The following is a 24,364-nucleotide window of genomic DNA, read 5'->3' as shown; positions in this document are numbered from 1 at the left end:
AAGTAACATACATATGGTAACTCGTAAGCTGGCACAAGGTGTTAAACCTGTGTGCTAACGACTGTCGTTTTCCGTACAACAACAAAGACATTAATACAACAACAAAGACAAGGGACGCTGTAGGTAAAATCTACTTGAGTAAAAGTATCGGATAGAAACAAAAAAAGAAATAATATTAAAACTCTATGGGTATTAGTTTTTCAGTATGGCGTGGGCAATTGTTTTTTATATAACTTTTTTGGTGACTACTGGGTTGAAGCAAATGGCTTTACATGTCTTAACCATTGACACAATAAACTAAGTTGAGCATCAAACCCTGTGTTTCTCAGTTACAATGCAAGCCTCTAACCACTCAAGCATGTGCTGAAAAAAATGAGAACATAGAAATTATATAAACATACCAACAGATCTACTTGAGCTTGATCCATCTCTCGACTTCGCTCGTCTTCCACCGAGAACCATCGGTCGTGGTCGCACGTTAGGGGCTTCCCGGATCATTTTCACAATTGTGTACTGTTTGTAATAGGAGTGAGTGAATGAATTTATTTATCCTAGTGTGGCAGGTCAACGATAGTCATTATTAGATGGGTGTTCTGAATGATACAGTCATGCCAGCTTATATGTGACATTGTAGGCCATATTTTTTGATTTCGTTAACTTTTATTGTCTAATGACAATCTAGATAAGCCATAATTGATTGGGTTAGAACAAGAGTTGTTAAGTGTCCTGCCTAAGAACGGCCATAATGATAGCACAGTCAAGTCAAATTAGTTTAAATAAAAAACATAGATTACCTTGAAATCAAATTCTCCTTTATTTTCAATGGTAAATGTTCTTGTCTTCTTTGTATTGATGACCATTGGGCCAAAGTTAATGTCAGTGCTTGGGAAGATCACATACTTTGTAAACAAGCTTCGAACCTTTGAAAAAAAAATTATTGTGATAAGGTCTGTTGTTTTAAAATAAATAACAACAGAAACGTAACATGGTATTTTGACTGTAAAAAGGCCAATAAAAATCTGCCACAAAGCAAAAAAAGGGCACAGCAAATACTTACAGCCAATTTGATGGGAATCGAAGCAATTATTTCCTTTCCATCCCCAATGTTTGGTTCAATGACTTGACATTTCAACAATGGAACGTCACGAATTGTAATTTCAGTTCGAGATCGAAATATTACTTGAACCTGTTAAATGGGAATGTTTAAAAATAACCTGTATTTCACTATTTGACTTTAAAACTTATTTTCTTAAGGTTTTAAATGACAAACTAATTAAAAAGTAAGGTACATGTACATTTTCTTCTTTGAGAAATGAAGCTTCTATTTTATCAACTGTCCAATCATGTAATCAACCCACAAGCAACTTATGTACTCCTAAACTTAAAACTTTGAGAAATTATGCACCCAACCAATTAAAGGCACCACATAAAACAAAACGATACAATATGAAAAAGAAATGGCATTTAACACAAACTTTAACTTAACCTAAATGTAAAATAAAACAAATATGTTTGGTAAATAAATAGTTAATTACACTAACACTACATGAGAATTCATGTCAAACTTTAACATGCTTAATTGAAAAAATGTTATCACCTGCGTTGGACGATCATTTGGAATCAGCGTTCCTTTCTGAGGAAGAACACTGAACAACTCATCCACTGGAGGGCAGTTGGGGGCATGTTTCTCAAACAAGAAGCTTCAGGAAATAGAAATCATGTTAAAACCACATTCATATTAACTACAATTGATTACATATTCATATGGTGAGACGAAGCCTGCTTCATCTAACTGGTACAATAAAAAGCTTTCACATTGCTTTGTAATGAATAAATGTTAGGAACTCCTGCTTACGAGTTATTGGTGAACTTAAAATAGTTTTTTTGTTGTAGCAGTACAAAGCCTTTTCCCCAGTACCCTCTTGTTAAGAGCGCTCTAACCGCTGGAAATGTACCACACATCTTAATATTTCAATTTAAGAAAAACAGCAATGCAAACAGAAATCAAGCTATGATGTAAAAAAATCATCCTATCCAACTTACTTAAATCCAATCTCATATTTTCCTTTATTCTTGAGTGAGCATGTTTGTTTTGATTCATCCATGACACGTATTGTACCAAAATCTAATCCACCATCTGCACCTTTGGGGAAACTCATGTCAAGAGCAACATCATAAGCTTCAGCTGTAACTTGAACGTTTTCTGTTTGTACCAAACCCATGATGTTTTCAACATCTGATATCTGTAACAAATATGCTTGATTATAAGTTGAATTTTGCATATCCTTAGCTTGCTTTTATGGCTTCAATATTTTTTCTATAAAAGTAAAGGGGAAAAAGTAAAAAGATATTTAAAAAAAAATTAAAAAAACTCTAAAAAAAATGAATTTATAAATGGTTAACCAGACTGCACATTAGTATGGTTTATCTTTATTTTTTACATATTAAATAAAAGATAAAAAACATTTAAAACAGCGACGCATCATCCACTGACCTCTAATCTGATTGTCTTCTTCAAATTCATGGCTTTTGTTGCTCGGAAATGAAGTTGAAGCGCAAATTCACATCTTGGTTCAATCACCCCAACATCCTGGTTCAGTGAGAAATCATCTCCCATGTTTTCCATGCCGGCCACCTTCCATGCTACAGCTAACATGGTGCTGTTACGGAGGTATAATGTACGGGTGTCTTTCCTGTGCAGGAGAACCTAACAAGGACAAAAATAATTAGTTTTTATAATTGGTGTAGAGTATAGTCCTCACTTGTCTGAGTGTAAAATTCTTGTTTTGAAAACTTAAACGGTAAATCACTAATGCAACAATAACTTTAAAATGTAGAGACTTTATATAACAGAGTAATCCACTGGCCCATTTTTCTTACATAAAAGGGAAGCCATTTTGAGCACAACCCACCTTATCAAAATGCAGATGTTTTCGGTCAAGTTCAAGCTCAGGTCGAACTCCATGGCAAGCAACATTAAAACAAATGGGTTCTGGGTTTTCACGCACACAACATACAATGCAATCCATGAATCGACCGGCTGTCTTTGGATATGCCCATACTGATAATGCCTACACAGTAATGTGGTAATTAAAATCAAATAGGAATATTTAAGAAATTAGCGACCATGCTTTTGGTGTAAATATGTTTTTACCAGTGTTTTAACAACTTTTGTTTGGTCGCTACATCCTGTCTTTTCTGTTTTAAAAGTTTTTTTTTTTTTAATCTCCGCTGTTGTAAATGAAAAGACAAATGAAGTTATTATTATTATATTAAATTATTATTTAGACTACATAAGTCAAAAAAAATAATTCAGTAGTTTATAACTGAAAATAAAATATGTTTTTTTTTACAAACAATACTTAAAAAATCTGAAAATAATATTAATAATATTAAAAACAAAAAACAACAATATTTTTAAAAACTTCCCAGATAATAAACCAAGACTGATAAACTTAAAAAAAGCATAATTTTGATCAAATAAAGGAAAACTTTGCAACTTACTTTAGATTCATTTGGTTCTAGACTTATATTTGGAGGATCCAGCAGAAATGTTGTTGCATTGCTGTCATGTTGGAAACAGAAGCTAATATTAGCTGGGAGAGGTGAGGTGTTCATTATTGTAAGTTGCTCCATATTTTCAGGGTAGCGACCTTCCTTGTATCTGGTTTAATAATTGAAGGAATTAGGTGGGTTGAAGGTGTTTTACATTTAACATTCATTGTATGTATTTAACTTGCTTTATTCTTGCCTGACCGGAAAACACGGATGTTCTGTTTTAGTGTATTTAAATTGATAATGGTTTTAAATTTTTATAATCTTTATCTTAACATTTTTCTTCTTATGCAAAACCATGTAAGTATTTTGATTACAAAGAATAATTTCCAAACAAATTGACAATATAATTTTACCTAAATTTGTAATCATAAAAATTGTTTAGTTTTATTAGTTAAAGTAGTTAAATAAACCTTTCTCTCGTCTTTCCACATAGCAAAGGACCAAATTCAAAGACTTCCTCCTGCAGGATATATTTCTTTGCTACCGTCTCCTCGGGACGTGGTTTCGTCTTCTTGCGATGCGGGAACACGATCCTTGGCTCCCTGCAGATGGTGGGGAAGGAACAAACCCCTCTGCAGAAGACCTGATACCTCCGACGAGTCCCAACAATCTCAAAGTTGAGCGTTTGGTCGAACTGACCAAGCTCTTCAGAACTGAAGCGAACACGAAGAATAGTTTCCCCATAAGCAGGTACCACCCATCTGTGTGGATGTATTTTAGTTATTTTAAAAAACAAAAAAAAACAAACAAATAAGCTACATTAAATGATTAAAATCTTTTGATTAAATGGACAAATCGGTTGCCAGTGTCAAAATTATTAATTATGTAGACTTTAAAAAAGGATATTTACTACAAATTAAAAACTGTTATTCTTAAGAAAACAATTAGGAGATGATGCTAAGGCTCATGAATTATAAAATGAGCGTGGACAGAGTATATGTTAAAGTTAACAGTGCTTCTTAACCCATTGGTTTTTCTAATAAGTGGTTTGCCATTTGACTTGGTCATAAAATTATTAACTTTTAATAAACTTTTTTTCCTTTCACTTTTTGTGGTTAAAGCTAAAGTTTATTAAATGCTTAAATAAAACAAAGGGTAAAACACAGATTCAGAAATTCAAAGCTTTACCATTGATTTTTTTTTAAATTTGAGCAGTTGTAAAAAAAAGGTAAAACGTACCGACATAAAACAAGCTACAATCATAAATAACAAACCAACCTAAAATGGCTTAATTTCACAACTTTAAAATCCGAAGACTCTCCCATCACGCTGCTTTGGTCAGCTTCAGATCCCGGGGTTATGGGTATAGGGGGGGATATTTTACCCCCATCCGTTGACCCACGTCTGCTGCGACGGGGTGAAGATTTACGACCTGTTCCAGTTCGGGCGTTTTTACCCTTTCTACTCGGGGGTGCGGGGTCTTCTTTGCGAGATTCAGACCTTTAAAGATTTTTTAATGTTTTAAAAAAAATTTTGTTACACCATAGCAGAACAGAAATTGTTTTTAGTTATTTTCTAGTCACAATTTAAACATGACAAAGCATATGTCCGTTGGCATAATAGGCCAACTCCGAGTCACAGGTTTCATAGCATGCCACACTATAGAAGAACCTTACCCACATAAAAATAAAAGAGAGGTGTGGTGTATGTACATAGACTATTTGCTCATTTATTGTATTTCTGCAACATTCTGCATGCACTAACAGCAGTTTGGCTCTGTTTTTGTACCCAGTGGCTCGGCCAGAATAAGAAAAAAAAGTTAAAACATTATCTAATAAGCCACTTCTTTTTCACCTAGACCCCCAATCTAAATATTTCACCACCTTGTAACTTCTGATGGTGTTGGCTCCTCCGGTGGTGGTTCTGGTTCCTTGGAAGCTTGGTCATCAACCCCAATGTTCGGGTCATCTGGACTCGAAGCAACGAACTCGTAGTGTTGCGCTTTATCACCACTAGGTGGTTTCCTCTTCACAGGGAATGGGATGACGGAGAACATGGCTGGTGGGGGAATTGGGGGACCTTTTGGTCCAAGACCCAAGCCATCTAACACCTGAATGAGAGGATGAATGAATGAATGTAACTTGCTTTTTTTAATGAACCAATAAATATTTCTTATGTTTTTTTAAACTAATAAATATTTCTTAAGCAAATTTATTCTACTTAATACAAACATTGAACGAATGGATAAATGAAAGCGACATGAAGCTTTGAATACATAAAGTGGGGTCAATGAGTTGGTACAAATCTAACTCATTTATTTATGATTTATGGTACAGTCACAGAGTGTTGTGTTCCATACACAACATGCCCGTTTGGGGTTACCAGATATGTAACTTATGTTTCCTGAAACAAACTTACCAAACAATGCAGAAAAAACTAAAGAAGTAAAAAAGGCTAATAACATAATGCTTACATCATTAACGGTGGGTAGTTTCCCTAATTCGAGAATTTGTTTACAGCATGGATTCTCAGGGTCGTTTGCATCGAGTTGAATATGTGGGACTCCTATTCCATCAAACACATCAGCTGTATTAAACTGACCAGATCCTTGGCCATCAACTTCAATTCCCTGGAAGTGACATCTCAATAAACATTATGAATAAATGAACGAATCAATAAATGGGTTTAACTTATTTATCCTTGGTGGGGGCAACGATGGTTGGTATAACATGAGTGTTTTGTTTTATACAACATAAGCCCGTTAACAAGTACTACATATGTAACTTTGTGGGAGATTATTACCTCATGTTCATTGTCAGGTTATAACATCATATATTAGTTAAAGCAAAACATATAAACACCCTAGTAATGTAGCAACATAGATATATACAAATATATAATAAAATACCAACAATGTGAATGATATTTTTTAACAGAACAAACAAATATGATGGTTAGCCATATTTACTTCTTCCATTCTTTGTTTTTCTCTGTCAGCTTTTTCTTTTTCGATTCTTTCCCGATCAGCTTTCTCTTTTTCAGCTCTCTCCTTTTCCTGCCTTTCTCTTTCCAATCTCTCCTTCTCTCTCTCCTTTTTGCTTCCTTTCTTTCCAGATGGAGGAGCCTTATCACGAGAAGTTGCAGTATTCGCACCACCTCCTATAACACACAAATATTTTAACCATATACACAACATACAAATTTTAATTTATTCTAAAAGTTGTCAACACAGTATCCTATACAGTTTATACTATTCTATATGTGGGACTAGATTTGGTTCATTATCCTCATTTTAAGGAGTTAAACCTAAAGATATTCTACATGTAACCACAGAGTAAAAGGACAGAAACTACTAAAGCGAGAAGATGAAATGTTAATCCTAGAAAATAAAAAAATGCAAAAATATTTATTTTAGACTTATAATATACCTTGCGAAAACATAATATGCATGAACAGTTAACTACTTTCACACATACCATCCTCGTCTCCAACAGCAAGTGAAACACCGCCCTCTGGTGTTGAAGATCGATTGACGATGAGTTGACTTCGATCCCAGTGCTCTAATACATTGCTGAGGTCCTTGAGAGAAAGATCAAAGAGCTTGAATCTCTGCTGCATCATCTTCTCCGCATCACTTCGGTCATCTTTAACATCATCAATCGATTCTTTCAGTCCGTCTTCCGAGACCGGACGATTTTTGCCTTTCTTTGTTCTGGTGGGAACGAAATAGTAATTAATGCTAAGGAAAAAACTGCAATTGTTGGCAATACAGGAGAATAACCATTCACAAATTTTTATATACGCCGTAACTTGTAAGCGGGCTCGAGGTGTATGAAACAGAACACCCGTGTTATAACTACTGTCATTTTCCACCATGAATTAATAAGTCATATTTATTTATTCAATAATATTTATAAATATGGTCTTGATTTTGGAGTAATGGGTCGACCCTGGCTAAACTCATGGGTTAGGTTAAATATCTTTTAAATAACATTTAAACAACCAACTTTTTTCCATCATCAGCAATTGATTCTGGTCTCTCCGTTGCTCTTGATTCGGGTCGTTTGTCAATGTCATGTAACGACTGCTGCCCGACGATGGCCACGGATGCAACTGTCTTGAGGGGTTGGCCTTTATCTTTAGCTCCACCTGGTGGGCCGGATGGAACACCATCTGCTTGTTTGCCTGTCGAAATGTTTTGATAAATGTTTTTAGTGGAGGTTTTGACAATAGAATTGGATTAATTAAATATATTATAACTAAAATATCTAAACCTGTATATGTTTAAAGTATAAAGCAATATATACTATCTTACCGATAGTTAGGATTAAATGCTATGAAATACATAACTCTGTTACGTATTTCGTGGCACTTGACCCTGACTATTACTGAGTTCTGAGAATTGTTCGAACTTCATAAAAACGAGAACACTGTTAAATTCTCCGAATTCATCTCGGTTATGGCACCAAAAGTTAATAGGTTTAAGGTACATTTAATATACAAACCAGAGACACTTCTTTTTCCAGTTTCTTCTCTCTTACTCTTTCTTCCTTTTTTCTTTGAACTCTCCTCTTCCAACCTTCTCTCCTCCAAAAGTGCTACTCTCTCTCTTTCCAACCTTTCTCTCTCATTTCTCTCTTCTGCCTCTCTGTAAATAAAAAAAAATTAAATTCAAACCAACCCAAAGCAAGATTTTTTTTACATTTTTATCCAATATGTCATCAACACAAAACAAAGTAGAAAATACCTTCGTAGTCTCAACCTCTTTGCTTCGAGTCGTTTTTGATCAATTGCTTCCTTTTCCTCCTCAGGAAGAGCATCATATTCATCTTCATCCATATCTTCCAAGCGATTTCTTCTTTGCTCTTCTTCTGCTTCTGCTGATTTTGCTGCGATGAAGATGTAATGTAAATCATCAATATAAAAAACTTAGGCGCCAAACATGGGGTTGCAAGGTAAGCAGGCCTACTCTTGAATATTCTGCATTGATCAAGGGGCAATACTACCAATTCAGACAATTTTCACAGTAGTGTTTCTAACTATCTATCCCTGCCTTCCCTGCATTTAAAAAAACTGTCGCCTCTGTGTAAAATATTTGCCCAAAGACAGAGATACCCACAATGGTGACAGAATTTCAGCTTTAAAGCCAATTTTATTTTAAAACAAGAACAAAATTGAAGATATCAGTATTGTCATATTGAATACAGGAAGCATACAATTAAAAAAGAAATTATTGAAAAATGAGGTGAAGGTAAAATCACTACACCAAAATAAAAGTAGTCAAAACTAAATATAAACTACACCACACCTGTTTCTTCTGCCTTTGCTCTCTGCCTTGCCCGAACAACATTGTAGTCAAGTTTTTGAGATACAAAGTAGATATGTTTTCTGTTGTTGATAGATTTAAGAAGTGCAAGCGCCGTGGCTTGATGGCTGCCACTAAAGAGTGTCTCGAGCCCATCAAACACCACGCCTTGGTGGCAATCATTTAACTGTCACAGAAAGTTTACTTTACTAAACAACTCTACAGGCACATTAATATCAATACGCCACTAAATTACAGCATATCTGGAATTAGGTCTACAAAATAATGACTTATTTGTTTTGATACTAGGTTCTAATAAGCAGTGTTCTATTTCATGTGGGTGAGGACCTATACCAAGGCATGATATTAGACCAGGGATTTAAACCAGAGTTAGCGCATAACCCTAACACCCAGTGTGTTACAACGCATTAGTGATCACTTGGTTGGAGCAATGTCTGTTAAGCACCTTGTCGAAGAACACATATGCCAATCTTTATCAGTATCAAACATTAAATCCAGTACCTTTCAGTTACAAAGTAAGTGCCTAACAACTAAGCAATGGTGTAGGTCACAAACCACAAACACTTACCTGTATTCGTTCCGAGATAATCTCAACGAGCAAGTCTTCAGGAAGAACACAACTCACTAATCCTTCCTCTCCAGCTACAGATGCTGAGACACTTAATCTACGAGCAATGGGGGCTACTGGAGGTGGGGGACTGCTTGGTACCTGGTGGGAATGTAAAAAAACATATTTATCTCGTATTCTGTTACTTCTGCTACCGGGCAAAATGTTACCAATCTTTTTGCGGCCAATCTGGTATAAAAACGTAGTGTATTTCGGAGGTTTTATCAAAAATAAACAAAAAAACTCACGGAATTTAAAATCGTATCACGACTCCCATATAGACCGTTGTTAATTGTTTGAAACAAAATCAGGATATTCGGATATTACGTGCAAAAGGTTTCTCGTCTTCCCCCATCCTGCCATATATAATGTATATATTCTACTCACATGAGATCCAGTATGTTCTGAAACAGTTGCAGCTTTTGCACATGCATTGCTTTGTACTTGCTTGCTCACTACACTTGTTTTCTTGTTAGCAGGGCCAGAAATAACGGAGGTGCCTCCCATCTTGCTATCAGTACCTGTGTAAGGGGGAAAGATTTTGTTGCAGATCCCAACCTTATAAAATGGATGTTGCCTTTTTAGAAAAAATGTATATATCTCTTATAGTACACTAATCATTGGGATTGGTTTTTGTCCGTTATGTATTTCGTAGCACTTGATTGTGACTGTTATTTCATAACATGAGTTTTTCAACTTTATGAACACTAGATCAGCATTTTAAAATATTATTTATCCTCTTGAAAACAATATCGAAGACCATGTTATTTAAAAAACAAAGAGAGAGAAATCAACAGCAGAACAACAGTTGTTAAAACACGCTATTTATAAAAGGAGTGTAATAACCAAATTTATCAGTTTTCAATAGGTTTCATATTTCCCCATAAACATTATATACAAACCTGCAATAGAATGTCCAGCTCCTGTATGAGCGGTTACAGCCTCCACACTGAGACCACCCGGCATATTTGTTCCATCTGCTTCCTCCTCTCTCAACCCACGTGCGGTGTTTGCGCATAATTCACGGGCACGAAGTCCAGCCTGAGTTGAACGTTAAGTAAAGTATAAGTAGAACATTATGGTAAAAGTAATGGATATAAACATCTAATGATTTTCAGGTTTAATTGTTATGAAATAAGGAATGGTCATAATTCTAGTCAACCAAATTGTATTTAGTTTGATATATATTCAGTATAAAATGTAATTACCAATCTCCTAAACTGCCATTAACATTCCGTGTAAAAATTTATTATAAAAATATATATTTCGCCCAAAATTCGAATTATTATTCTTTTACTCAAATAGATTCTTAATTTTTTATTCTAAACAGGTATTTCTTTACACGGTGATTAATAATGAATTATTCAACTAATGTGACATTAAAAATCACATATTTAAATAACTTGCCATATGTATACATAATATACATTCTGTAATATTATAATCTGTAATAGGACAACTGTGTTTTAAACTTTCCATTACACATAACCTTTAGGAATATTTGTTATTACGTTTTTATCTCAAGCCTTTACTTTCAAATTATCTCAACTGCTCTACTACCTCAAGATAAAAAACTAAACTGTTTTTTATATTCATTTTAAAATGCTAAACCTGCTGCACAAGCTTATTACACTGTCTAAATATTTCCCAACTTTTTAATACCTTTGATTGTTTAACTGCAGTCTTAATAAGTGATTCTCTAGCTCCAAACTGTTTTGAAGAAGTTGATTCAATTCTTCGGCAGCTTTCGATAAAAGCTTTGGCTGTCATTGCTGCCTGTAGATTTCTAACTGTTTAATTACTGTGCAACACTGCTCAGCACAAATACAATAAAACCTCAACTATAAAACAGAAAGTAAATCAGTACAGAATAAGCGTAAAAAAAACTTCTGGAAAATGTCTGTTTTGTAATAAAAGACTGACGTCTCGTCCACCATACGACAAGACATTATTACGGTTTGTCGTTAAGTGTTTTGTCCAAGGACACATAGTACAGAATACAGAATCCATTATTCTATTCTTACCTGTGAAGTTCCACTTGATATAGCTTCCATGATAATCCCATCAATTGTAAGACGTGCTGCTCCATATGTTTTAGCAAGAAGCACAGATGTGTTTGTTTTACCTACAACAGTAATAAAGCATTAATAACAGACCAATCAAAACTACAATCCTCATGTGTTACTGTTGTAAATTATAACACAGATACAAGAGTAATTTTAACACTGCTTAATTTATATCTTTAAAAATTATTTATATTGTCTATCTTTAACATTTTAAGATTTCTATATTTGTTACTAACAGATACTTGAAAAACAAAATAAATTCTGTTTTAGATGTTTGTACTTTGTATTCTGGCTCAGTAGCTTTGCCTGGTGAACTTTCTGCAAATATTTTGAAAAAAAGCAAAAACTATCAAATATGGAAACCCGCTGAAAACAGCTATTGGTCTGCGCACCCTAGTTTGGGAACCGCTGATCTAAGGTCTCATAGGTGCTATAAGACCTGACACGTAAATGGAAGAAGACAGTATATGAGATTATAGAAAAGGCATTTATCAATCCATATACTGACCTGATGTGGGGGGTCCATGTACAATAACAGCGATACCACGCCTGTTACGAGCTGCACGACCTTCAGGTGAAAGGTCAATACCAAGATGGCGAGCAATGGCAGCCGACACCGGGGTTATTTCAAGGTCACCAACCCCAACCATACTTCCTACAGAAAACAATATTTTTTTTAATTGTGGCCAGGAGCGTTTTTCCGTTTTTGTTTTTTTTATATATTTTATTTCTGTTTTAATGTATTAGCACAAGACCAAAAATAGAACATAAGGTTACATATTTAATCATAAACATAATTATATAGTACCTTTATTTGTCACAAAGATTGAAGTAGCAATGAATAAAACATATTTAAAACTAAAAGACAGTATATATTGACAACAACAGTTATTCAAACATGCTTACAGTTAAAAACCTATTTATACTTAATTAAAAGAAAAAAATATACACCATCCTCCACAAACCTTTCTCTGTGTCCACATCTTTGGTGCCATCTTCCTCATCCCATTTCTTCTGACTTGAACGAGGAGAATCCATTTCATCCTGTGGTTGGGTTTAACAATGTTTTTTAGTATTTATACAAAGTTGAACTGATGTCCTTTTTGGGTAAAATAATATTTTAACCATACTCTTAATTGTACAATTGCACATTGTTCTAAACAGTAGCTAATTAGTGATAAATTCAGTAAATCTAGCTCTGATCTAGACAAAAAAATATATTTTGCATACCATACATTCCTTCCATTCTCATTAATAACAGAGTAATTAAGCATTTTGGGCAAAACCGTTGTTAGCATTTCCAAGTGCATTTTACTTTATGTCAACAAACCTGGGTCTCTTCCTTAATTATTGCTGACTCATCAGCTGGAACACCAACACTAGATGGAGCTACATCAACATCTGCTGTGTCATCTTCAGTTTCATCGCCTGTGAAAAAAAAACTTTTACATTTACAAAATTATTGCACAGTGTCAATTTTTTTTATTCGATGATTTATTTGCTGCGGATTTGTTATTGTAAGCTAGAGTAAATTAAAATTATTCCAAACTGTGCAAAAATAAATACAATGTGAAAGATAACTATAAGTGGTACATGAACTATAGTTTAAAAAACGCTGCTAGATAACAGTTATGTGTGTGGCAACATATATAAAGGGTCTGAGTATTAACACACATATGCGATACAACAAAGTGGGCAAAAAACTACCCTGGAAATGTCACTAAATTAATGAATAAACACTAGGATCCAATAAGTTAGTTTTAGCACGAAATGGAAATACAAGTCCAACTATTCTAGCCCCCCCTGCATTTTTAAAAGTTTGGCATTATTAACTGTTTGGTGTTGGCACAAAACATAAACTAACCTTCTGTTTTTGAAACCTCTGTTTCTGATTTGATTTTTGCTGCTTCAATTTTCTCCTCTTGCTCCTGGTAGAAACCGAGAAGCTCTGGAGGTAAATCCTCCCCGCATCTTCTTGGAGGAAGAAGAAGATTGCTGTGTTCATCGTATCCCTTCATCATACGAAGGATCTGGAAAAGGGGTTTATATTTGTTTAGTATTATGTGCAAAATAATTAATATAGTAGCTTTTGCAGCATAAGGATAAGATAAGAAGATGGTTTTGTTAAAAAAATATTTTGTGCTTTCTCTATCAAAATTTGTACTAAGCTATGTTACTGGGATCATGGCATAGTGGTTGAAGCCACATAAACAGTAGTTACAAGGTTCAAGACTGAACGCTGCTAACTTAGTGGGGGCATGTGTGTCTTACGTCAAGTCACATAACGGTCATGGCTTCAAAATATTAATCAACAATGGGTTATCCAAATCATTAGCCGTACAGAATGATAAAAAGTCACATACCCAATACCCAAATAAAAAGTATTCCTATTCAAAAAATGCAAATGTCGTAAGTTGTAAGCAGACACAGGTGCACACAGCATATTAGCCCCTCATAACTTGTTCAACACACTATTTTACTTATATACCTACTAAAGTATAATAAGAACTGTTATTCAAAACAAGTGTACCATAGCCTGACAGCAACAGTATATATATATATATATATATATATATATATAGTAGTATATATATATATATATATATGGTATAATAAGTTAAAATGTAATTTATTTTGTTTTACTTTTTCCTCATGTAAGTATTGCTTGTCAAAGTCGAGTGAATAAAGTTCAACTGAAAACGGGGTTGGATTTCGAACCACCACGTCTACTTCATCACCCACACCATGGGGTAATATGGGGCCAAACTCAACAAGGTTGGGTTCAAAGTCAAGCTGGGGTTCGAGCCCCGAACCTCGGACACTAATGGAGACCCGAGAAGTCCCCTGGGTGATGTGGATGAGCAATCTTTGAGAGTAGTGCCGCTAAGAAATGGAAAAATTTAAATAAACACAAAAATATTAACATATTTTAAGTACAACTTGTGTTTGTCTCATCAATATGGGGGTAAGAATACAAGAATCAAACAAAAAAAAAAACAGTAAAATGACATTTTTTATAAAACACTAAAAGTTAAATAGAAAACAAACAGAACTTGAATATAACACCCAAATAGTAAAAGGGCCGGAAATATGACATGACTTTGCATAAGAAAGGTTTTCTTTATTAAAAATTATGTAAACATTACATAATAAAAAAATGATGAGTGCTTGGGTCTAATTTAAATTTAATGAAGAAATATTTGAATTAACCTCTTCTGTTGGCATGAACTTGATCTGGACATTCATTCTTTGACCAGGTGCAAGAAACCCATGGGACGGCATCATTTCGAAGTGGTTTGGTTTTGGTTTGTTTTCCTTACGTAGTTTACGTCTCAAATGCATTGGAACATGCTTGTCAATCTAAAAAGATTTATAGCTAAATTTAAATGGTTTTAGAAAAAATACTTTGTATATTTGATTCAAAGGCAACTAAAATACACATTCTGTTAAACTGGATTCCCAATCAATTTTTATGTGAGTAACACGTTTTTGCCACTTTGTTTACTTTAGAGAGAGATTATTATTAAATAAATATTAATCATTAGTTGACAAATAATAGTAATCTAGACACATTAAACAGTTTACATGAAAAAACTAGTAATAAACAGTAATACTATTCTCTTGCTATTGCTACTTTAAATTAATACCCAGGGTGCTAGAACCAATTTATGACAACTAGGTTTGAGCAATGTTTGTCAATTGTCTTGTCCAAGAACACAAAAACCAATCCTTATCAATATCAAACATCAAACCCAGCATTTTTTGGTTTTGATACAACCGGCCAACCACAGGACCTTAAACTTACAAAATGTTCTGAGTTATTTCTTACATTGTCCCTTCTGTCTGAGTTGATTGATGTCCATTCACATCTCACATGTTGCTCGTTATGTAGTTGCACAGTAACGACTTTACATTGGCCACATTGAACATCTTCAAAATCCACAACATCGTTGCTAACAGAGAGATCAGGCACAGCAACATGAGCTCGTAGCCGCATGCATATTTGTGGACCACCAAGTATCTGTTATAAAAAAGAACATTAAAGAGTTCATTTTTTAGATTTTCATCTGCTCAAGTCATGTTGTTTAAAACCAGTCACATTTTTAAAAAATCTTTAAATTTTCAGGGACATTCGAAAGTACGGTCCATCAAACAAGTATTTCAAAAAAAAAATGCTTATAAATTTAATTTAACACAATGCTTACATAAACAAAACAACAGTTGTTAAAACACGCTATGAATAAAAAGTGAGCTTACATTGACAGGTATCACAGCTTCGATTGGTCCAATTCCAATATTGGCTCCTCTTGGGTCAAAGGTCACTTTAAAATCAACTGTTTCATGATCTGGAGCTCCAGGAAGTTGTTTCACACGATCCAACTCAACACTGAAGCCTGTTAAAGTAAATTAGTGGTTGTATTTACAATATGACATAATGGCTTAATAATGATATTTGAAGAAAGTTACTTATTTATCCCGAGAAAATTTGTTTTCAGTGCAGCAGCTTAAGGGTCAGATGCTTGCACCATAACCAAAGAATATTGGATTTCAATGCTTGATATCGATACACATTAAAACCCCTATGAGTTACCACATATCTGACCTATCAAGAAATTGTATTTTGGACAGAAAATTTAAACATCCATAAGCGATCACTAGTTTAGAGCAATTTCTGTTTGTTTTGTCTAATGATACAAAATACAGTACTCACTGAAAAACTTCATTTGGCACCCTGCCATTTAAACAAAGTAAACCATTTTTCAGTGTTTACCAAGCTAACCAATTTTTTTAGTGTTTACCAAGCTAACCATTTTTTTAGTGTTTACCACGTGACCTATCTTTTAGTGTTGCATACATAAAACAAACCTGAATGGGAAACACTGCTTCGATCAGCAGAGAACGAGATTGGGAAATGTGAAGTGTTGGTTGCCCTGACGATATGTGACCTTACGTTACCAAGGACAACGTATCCAAAATCAAGTAAATAATCGGTCAGACGTACTCTGTAAATTTTATAATTTGTTTACCATACTTGATTGAATGTGAATGAATAAATGAATCTTATCTATGGTGCGTGGCAATGACAGTTATTATAACATGGGTGTTCTGTTTTATACACCTCCTTCCCACTTACTAGTTGCCACATAAGTAACTTTGTGGGAAATTTGTTTGAAAGGATTTTTTATTTTTAAAGCCTAACATTTCCTTTGGACTATAAGGTGATTATTTAAGTGTCTAGCTTTAAAATATAACAGTTTTTATTAAAAGCAGCATTGTCAAGACATCGTATATTTAAATCTATGTTAGTATGTCTATGTTTTTCGCTATGATATCAATATTTCAATTATACTTGGTAACAACATTAGTATATTACACTTGAGCTATGAACATTTTTAACCACAATCTAACCTTGGAAATTTCTTTTTCTTTTTGCTTTTTCCGCCACTGGATGGATCAGGGACGCTTCCTGGAGCGAGGAAATGTTGGTTCTCGGATGCAAACTCACGGAGGAGGAGTCGTTCAACCTCCATGTGGATATCAAGATCAGATGGAAGATCCTGGGATCAGTTTAAGTCATACGCTGCTTTTGGGCTAGAGAGTTACGGCTGACGGCTAAGCTTGTCTATTATCCAAATACTGCGTCCAATCACCAGTTTTTATTAGTTTTCTGGTGACTAGACACAGTATTTGATTAAAAGGCATGCTTAGCCCTAACTCATTGGCCCAATATGTAAGCTTGCCAAGGGGTAATTAGCTAATAGAGACTTACAGAAAATCAACTGTTAGGGAAAAATAATATTATAACAGAATTTATAATAGTAAATTTATATGTATGATGCCATAATCAGTTTCCATCATATATTTGTAACAGCAAAAAAAGTTATACTTTATAAAATGAACTAACATTTTTACATTGGAATATGGTTTAAACTAGAATCTAAACTCACAAACTCAATATTTAATTTCAAATCACCTCAGTTGAATTGAACTGGTTATTTTGATCGAACTCGTTTTCTTTCGCTATCTTTCTTGGTGTAGATAATCTGCTCTGTAGCGACCCTGGTGGTTGTTTGTTTGTCTCGTGTTCGAGATTTTCCTTGGCTTCTTTGACCAATGAAGCGTAACGCTCGTCTTCGGGAATAAATCGGGGCAAGTCAAGGGCGAGACGGGGGAAAACTCCTTCACCAAGAACATTAATTATGGCGGGCTCAAAGTGAGCAACTTGAATCTGAGTGAAAATATTTTGAAATTATTTGATGAAAATAATGTTGTAATGTTCCATTTTAATGTGGATGAGAGCTTACAACAAGGTACACCATGAGACTTGAGATTTAGGCCAGAATTGGCTCAATACCTCACACCCAGGGTGCTACACCCCACTGGCTTCAAGCAATGTATATATATAGTTATATTCACATTTTAAAAAACATGTTATATAAATATTCACCTCAAATTGACTTGTGAACATGCTCTGGAATCCCTGGTAAGTAAAGCACGTGGCAGTGTTGTATCACTGAATGCAGGAACATGACCAGAGGATGGTTTAAGCACTGGAACCCCTGGGGATGGACCTGATCTACCAAGTCCAGCCAAGCCAACAAAGTTAAAACCAACTCTTCCTGTGTTTTCCAATCTCAGTTCCCCAACTGCAACTTGGTCAAACATCTGTTGAAAAGGAAACAGTTTTATGGTAAATATCCTAAAAGTGTTTGGTTTGATAAGCTTCAGTCTGATTTTTCAGCTAAAATTTTGTCTTTACTATAATTTTTCTGGTGTAATTTTTCGGTATTATTTTTCAGGTATAGCTTAGTGTTTAGTATAATTTTTCGATTAATTTAATATCCAGGAAAATGTATAAAGACCAATAAGGTATATCAGAGTTTAATGAACAGAAGGTTTAGCACATTTAAAAGAGTTAAAAATGTGTGGTAATTTTATTTACTTACTGTCCCTAAACACTATAAACCAAATGTTGTAACAAGGTGTATAATATAAGAATATTTTATTTGCTATTTGAGTAACTTTTAGTGTGCTCATGGTGTGTGAAGTCTACAACCATGCCATCTGAATAAAATTAGAATAAGCATCATATAAAACTTTCCTTTATATATTTGCATGTTTAACACAAATACATTGTAAATTTTAGAGTAAAACTTCAAGGTTTTGCAACTTACAGTTTTCCCANAAGTCAACATCTGCTCGGTCGAATTTATATTCAATAAGTGAAGCTTCCCCTTCAAGTTTCACGTCATATTTTGGACCTCCCTGCACCTCACATACAGCTCTGTGGTTGATTCATAAACATATGACAAAGAAACTTTTTTGGTATTTTACAACTTTACAATTAACATATTATATGACAAAATGCTAATTTAATATTTTACAACTCAATCTTGAATTGAATTAATAGACCAACCCCTTACTTATATCAGATATAACAAAAAATACTTAATTGATATTTTACAATTTTATCTATAATTAAATTAACATTAGGGTAATGGAGCAACTTTAGCATACATCTTGGATCCATTGGCATGCCTCACCATTAGACCATACTCTTATATTTTGTTCCAAAACATTACAAACCTTGCATTACAACTAACATCAGCATGGCCATAATAGGTGAATGTAACGCGCTGTGTTTCACCAGGTTCAAGTGTTCCATATAATGGAAGGATATCAAACACCTGGAATATGACTTTAATGAATAAGCTGGAAATTTCGTGAGTTTTAATACAAACTTAACATCACATATATTGGCCACAATTGTTATCATTGTCATACCATGTTTCAATGTTTTTAACAATTAACAACGCTTTTACATTCTATGAATACTACGTTTACCACCAAATAAGACGATATAAAAGAAACAAAAATGAAACAGCTAACCCCAACCTACTATATATTACTTTAAAAACAGAAACTATCTTGCTCTAACCTACTATAACATTCTATTGAAAACTTAAACCCCCTTTCCCCAACGTACTATAGAACCACTTCAAAAACATAAACAATCTTACCCCAACCTACTATAATGTTTTCCCACATAAACATTATTTTATAAACCTCCCACCTCTTCCACTCCATTAGGAACATGACTTGCACCGGGTTGTAACCATGGTAACAATGGAAGATCAGCTGCTCTTGTATTGAAGGGATGCGAGGGTTGACTCCTTGAGGATATCCTGCTCGCTGTTCTTCTTCTTTCTTCTTCCAGAGCTTGCTGGATGACCTCATCATGCTGTGCAAGCTCCTCCTTGCTCCACTCCGTGCTCGGAGGAAGATCAATATTCTCCTCCTAAGATCAACATGATGAAGTTCATGTTAAATTTTGGATGGTAAATTTAGTTAATATTATTCTATATAGGAAAAGTCAAAAAAGCCAAATTTATGAATGCAGGGCAGGCAGTGATAGTAAGACGCATTCTTGGAAACAAATCTAACTTATTGGTTAATAGTTTTCCTGATTACTACAGTATAGAATTTTTTTCAAATAGTCTGCAAACCCTGCCACCCCAAGTTATTTATGTTGTAATTATATAAGTTTAGTATATTACCATTTTAGCGTTTTAGAAATTTAGAACAGGTTCGCTGTGACTGACTGTGGTTCAGTATTTTATTAAACTTGGTTTTACTTGGGTTTAAACATCCACAGTAGCAAGTATCAAAAGATTCAGATGTTTTAAAAATTGTTTAAATACATCATAACATTTTTATGTTGTTTCTGGCTGAAACTGAAAATTTTAATAAAACATCATATAAATAAATTTAAAAAAAATTCCCATACGAAATGTCACTTTTAAAATAAACTTTAATTTTTAAAACACATACAAACCATATGATTAAATTTACCTGACTTGCATCATGATCAGCACTCTCTCCCACTTTTATCTCACTCTCCTCATTTTCCCCATTTTTATTCTCTTCAATGCTCTTGCTCAATGCTGGCTCCTCATGACCAGTAGTGAGGGAAGTGGGTAGCTTTTCCACAGATGACTTGACACCAGACACACCATCATGTTCAACAATTGGTTCATCCAAAGCAACAACTTCAGGCAAAGGTTCCTCAATCTTAACTTGAGGTTCAGGTTCAGCAGGTTTCGCTATTTCTCCAATGTATCTAATAGAAAAGCTCAGGATATGAAAAAACAATTGGGAAATTAGAAGCAGAGCCAGTGCCGTGGCACAGTGGTTCGCATGTCTACTTTTAGGCCAGGGATTATGAGTGTGATGTTTAGCGCTACTACCAATAGTGGCAGTGGGTCCTTGGGGCTTAGGCAGTACATTTAACATCAATGTCCAGGGACCAGCTTTAATCATAGTATCAGGTAATGTTATAAAAATTTAAAAACTACCAGAACTTGTTTGCATTTTTTTACATTATAAATATGTTACAAAGTATTTAAAATAAAAAAAATCCATTAATATTATAATGAACACCCACCGTATATTTTGCTCTCCCTCAGTGACAACAAAGGACCATCTGTAAGCCACGGGTAGCGGGCTTGTGTTTGTTATATCTACATATCTTGCTACTTCAGTGTCATTCAATATACATCCAAAGTCAATGGTTGATTTATCAAAATCAAGGTTGGGGAAATTCACCTGGAAAGTTGATGTTGTGTTTAGGCGATTTTATAGTAACTGAAGGACACTGGGTTCAATGCCCAACCCAGTGGTCCCAAATAGGTCGTAGCACCCTAGGTGTTGAGGTAATGGGCCAACTTTGGCTTAAATCTTAGGTTACATTACATGTCACGCTGCTGGACCTCACCCACACAGAATAGAAGGAGTTTTTTGCATGATATTTTGTATTGAAAGCTTGTTCACTAGCCTTCTGTATTACAAGCACTTTAAAATTGCTAATACAGGAAGGCCTCCAAATATTTGCCATGAATAAATGTAGTTTATTCATTTTTATACTCGCTTTTTACAAGTTACCTCCTTACTAGCTTTGTGGGAGTTTTTTTCTGTGTGATTGACAATTTGGATAACCAGTTAATAACCACTGAGTCAAAACAATTGCTATTGTGTCCAGCCCAAAGACTACCTTATACAATGGTAATAGTATAAGCACAGTATCCAGTATTTTCTGACAACCTTACCTCTCCTTTGAGTTTAACTGAATCCATATGTGGATGTTCTTTGTAAGAAATCTTGACTTCTCCTTCCGCCACCCTTGATACAAGATCATCCTTAAAGGCAGGATCGAACCTCACTGTGATTTCAAGTTCTTGGCTGATTGCAAGATTTATTTCAAGCTGTGATTGTGGGCTGCCATAGAAATCCAATATCTGAACAAAAGAATAGCTCTTTAGTTTTAATAAGGGAAAAACGTTGACTAATTCAGTGAACCAAGTAGCCTAATCTATATAAACCCAATAAACACTAGGTATTGGATCAATAAAACAACTTTGGTCTAAATCTTAAGTCCCCGGTTGTGCCTTGCTGTATAAGTTCATTCATAAAAACACAATAGCCACACCTTTTAACAGTAACCCCCTTTTCAAGACATCGCATATTTTAAGTTATCTCTTTAAAAACGATAGCAAAGATTAAGACACAAATAAATGAACTAGCAGTTTAAAAACATTTACCTGGAATGGATACTCCACATGCAGAACACAAGTCAATGGAAGCGATGAAATATTTCTTGCCACGAAGGTTCTGGTTTTTGGGGTCAATGCTGTGACATCATCAGGTCGTTTGTCAACCCGAAACTCAATTTTATCTTTGGATAATTCCAGAACAGGAGAGATAAAGTCTGCACGGATGGCTGAGCGGATTATTCGTTCCTTGCCGTTTGCTTTTCCTATGATGGCGTGGCATAGAAGTGTCTCACATACTTGTCGTGGCCTGTGAATGTGTTGAGTTTTAAATAAACATACTTTAACCAAAGGTTAAGCTGTTTGGCATTTTTTGCGTCATTAAACGTATTTTTAAGATTTATTAAATATGAAGTAACTGTAATTAAATGTGAATCTTTAAGTTAGGTTTTTAAATATTTTGCATTTTTGGTATGGGTAATTAAAATCAAGGCTATGATACTATACATATACTGATTTTCCGGCAGAAAAATACATGATATATTCATGGCAAACAAAATTTTCAAAAACGATCTTAGTAAAAACTATGACATTTTTGAGCATTTTAAAAAAAGCTCAGTTTTAAAAACACATTATGCCTGTAGCAAAATAGCAGCAACATAAATTTACTAATACTTTCAGATATTTTTTATAAATAAATTGTACAACAAGTTTAGATTACGCAATTCAACAGCATCATATGCGGTAACTTGTAAGGTGGCACGGAGTGTATGAAGCATAGAACACCCGTGTTATAACGACTGTCATTTTCCAACCATGCAAGGATAGAGTAAGTTACAAACATAACTTACACATCACAATATCCTTCCAATGTAACCATAGCACTTTGTCCAGGTTCCAATGCTAATCTTGTTGGACGAAGTTGGAACACAGGTTCTGGTGGGGGAGGAGGGGCAGCCATTGTCTGTGTAACAATAAACAACAATTTAGCTTTTTTCCATAATTGTTAAATATTTGAGAATATAAAGTATTGTGGGGTAAGACGGATACTGTTAGCACATAATACCCCATATTTCCTAATCGTATTTTTAGCATTCAATTTTGCTTTTTTAAATTCGTAAGGATACTGTTATACTATTCTGTAAATATTTGTTTATTTTCTACCAAATTTGACAATAAAAAAAGAATAAAAAAAATGAAAAATCCTAAATCTAAAAAGGACCATCTGAACCTAAAGCACTATATTTAAATGCTTTGTAAATCAACATTGTTTCATTTTGTTTCTATATAACTTATACAAACCATTATAGGACTTGTTATAGGTTTTTAAGATCACAGCAATTTATATAACTAAGATTATGGTCATGTAGGCAAGGAAACAAGCAAGATTGGAAAAATCATACATTATGAAACACAACCCATGAATTAAAACTACATCTACCAATTTTTCTCACCCTGTACTTCATGTCTTTTGCATTCGCCGCATGATTCTCTCGTTTCGATTTTGGTTTTACAAACCCATCAGTGGACCATGTTAATGCTTGATGTCTACGACCTCTGTTGGTCAATCTGAATCTTCGAATGCATTTCGATTTGGCAAAGTGAGGTCCAAGGCTTACAGCTGGTGTGAGAGGTGGTTCAGCGACAATGGTGGTGCCATGCCCATATGCGTGGACAGGAATTGTAACTGTTGGGCCTTTAATAACTGTCACTGTCAACTTGTCAGTGAACCTGGAGATTATAATTTGATGTAGAATTGTAGAAAAGAACTTTTAAAGTAGCAGGTGCATGACCAAATATAATTATATGCAATTTCAGTCTGGTGATTCAGCTCAGTGGTTGGGCGCTTGCGTCATACCCAAAGGATACCGGATTCGTCGTTTGGTATTTATATGCAAATGTGTTTCTCCAAGAAACCAAAAAAATGTCTTTGGGCAAAACACCAAACAGACATTGCTTCAACCCACTGGTTACTAGTATTGTAGCTCCTTATGTGTCAGGTGAATCGACCAACTGTGGCTTAAATCTCAGGTCCCATGGCCCCCCACGACTCGACCCACATACTATAGAATCATATCTACAAAGGTAACTTACCGTATACAATCATCCAACATAGCCGTAACACTGACAATAAGCACAGACTCAGGAGGAACTGTCCCTTGCTCTGGTTCCACTTTCCAAATTGAGTCGGATCGCATCTGTATAAAATATAATAGGTTAGGACTGACTGGAGTCGTTTAGTTATAAAATTAGTATATTGGCAATTGCATATGAAAGTATAAGAAAAATTTCCCCAACAAAATTATAAGTTTAAGTTAGT

The 24,364-nt window shown here is 34.5% G+C and overlaps 1 protein-coding gene across 1 annotated transcript in view; it reads right to left on the bottom strand.

Moving 5' to 3' along the window:
• Window positions 1–24,364, bottom strand: part of LOC100183316 (hydrocephalus-inducing protein homolog) — a 77,797-nt gene that overhangs the window by 17,481 nt on the left and 35,952 nt on the right. The window contains exons 46-90 of the mRNA XM_026838775.1: window positions 24,139–24,242; window positions 23,499–23,775; window positions 22,896–23,008; window positions 22,096–22,354; window positions 21,604–21,792; window positions 20,943–21,103; window positions 20,351–20,618; window positions 19,572–19,796; window positions 19,085–19,185; window positions 18,653–18,782; window positions 17,957–18,163; window positions 17,472–17,726; window positions 16,907–17,055; window positions 16,364–16,500; window positions 15,755–15,891; window positions 15,327–15,518; window positions 14,708–14,857; window positions 14,141–14,380; window positions 13,362–13,527; window positions 12,828–12,925; window positions 12,463–12,541; window positions 12,006–12,152; window positions 11,456–11,556; window positions 11,094–11,207; window positions 10,334–10,472; window positions 9,819–9,952; window positions 9,393–9,533; window positions 8,807–8,990; window positions 8,246–8,387; window positions 8,004–8,146; window positions 7,506–7,683; window positions 6,975–7,210; window positions 6,467–6,657; window positions 5,972–6,127; window positions 5,382–5,608; window positions 4,777–4,998; window positions 3,969–4,259; window positions 3,505–3,664; window positions 2,913–3,071; window positions 2,495–2,707; window positions 2,044–2,243; window positions 1,598–1,700; window positions 1,058–1,186; window positions 795–920; window positions 402–513 (exon numbers count right to left, since the gene is read on the bottom strand). Coding sequence (XP_026694576.1) covers window positions 402–513; window positions 795–920; window positions 1,058–1,186; window positions 1,598–1,700; window positions 2,044–2,243; window positions 2,495–2,707; window positions 2,913–3,071; window positions 3,505–3,664; window positions 3,969–4,259; window positions 4,777–4,998; window positions 5,382–5,608; window positions 5,972–6,127; window positions 6,467–6,657; window positions 6,975–7,210; window positions 7,506–7,683; window positions 8,004–8,146; window positions 8,246–8,387; window positions 8,807–8,990; window positions 9,393–9,533; window positions 9,819–9,952; window positions 10,334–10,472; window positions 11,094–11,207; window positions 11,456–11,556; window positions 12,006–12,152; window positions 12,463–12,541; window positions 12,828–12,925; window positions 13,362–13,527; window positions 14,141–14,380; window positions 14,708–14,857; window positions 15,327–15,518; window positions 15,755–15,891; window positions 16,364–16,500; window positions 16,907–17,055; window positions 17,472–17,726; window positions 17,957–18,163; window positions 18,653–18,782; window positions 19,085–19,185; window positions 19,572–19,796; window positions 20,351–20,618; window positions 20,943–21,103; window positions 21,604–21,792; window positions 22,096–22,354; window positions 22,896–23,008; window positions 23,499–23,775; window positions 24,139–24,242 — 7,585 coding nt within the window. The remainder of the gene's footprint in view (window positions 1–401; window positions 514–794; window positions 921–1,057; window positions 1,187–1,597; window positions 1,701–2,043; window positions 2,244–2,494; window positions 2,708–2,912; window positions 3,072–3,504; window positions 3,665–3,968; window positions 4,260–4,776; window positions 4,999–5,381; window positions 5,609–5,971; window positions 6,128–6,466; window positions 6,658–6,974; window positions 7,211–7,505; window positions 7,684–8,003; window positions 8,147–8,245; window positions 8,388–8,806; window positions 8,991–9,392; window positions 9,534–9,818; window positions 9,953–10,333; window positions 10,473–11,093; window positions 11,208–11,455; window positions 11,557–12,005; window positions 12,153–12,462; window positions 12,542–12,827; window positions 12,926–13,361; window positions 13,528–14,140; window positions 14,381–14,707; window positions 14,858–15,326; window positions 15,519–15,754; window positions 15,892–16,363; window positions 16,501–16,906; window positions 17,056–17,471; window positions 17,727–17,956; window positions 18,164–18,652; window positions 18,783–19,084; window positions 19,186–19,571; window positions 19,797–20,350; window positions 20,619–20,942; window positions 21,104–21,603; window positions 21,793–22,095; window positions 22,355–22,895; window positions 23,009–23,498; window positions 23,776–24,138; window positions 24,243–24,364) is intronic.

The sequence above is a fragment of the Ciona intestinalis genome, unplaced genomic scaffold (genome assembly GCF_000224145.3).
Source record: "Ciona intestinalis unplaced genomic scaffold, KH HT000114.2, whole genome shotgun sequence".
Taxonomy (NCBI): Eukaryota; Metazoa; Chordata; class Ascidiacea; order Phlebobranchia; family Cionidae; genus Ciona; species Ciona intestinalis.
This window is presented reverse-complemented; position numbering and strand designations above follow the sequence as displayed.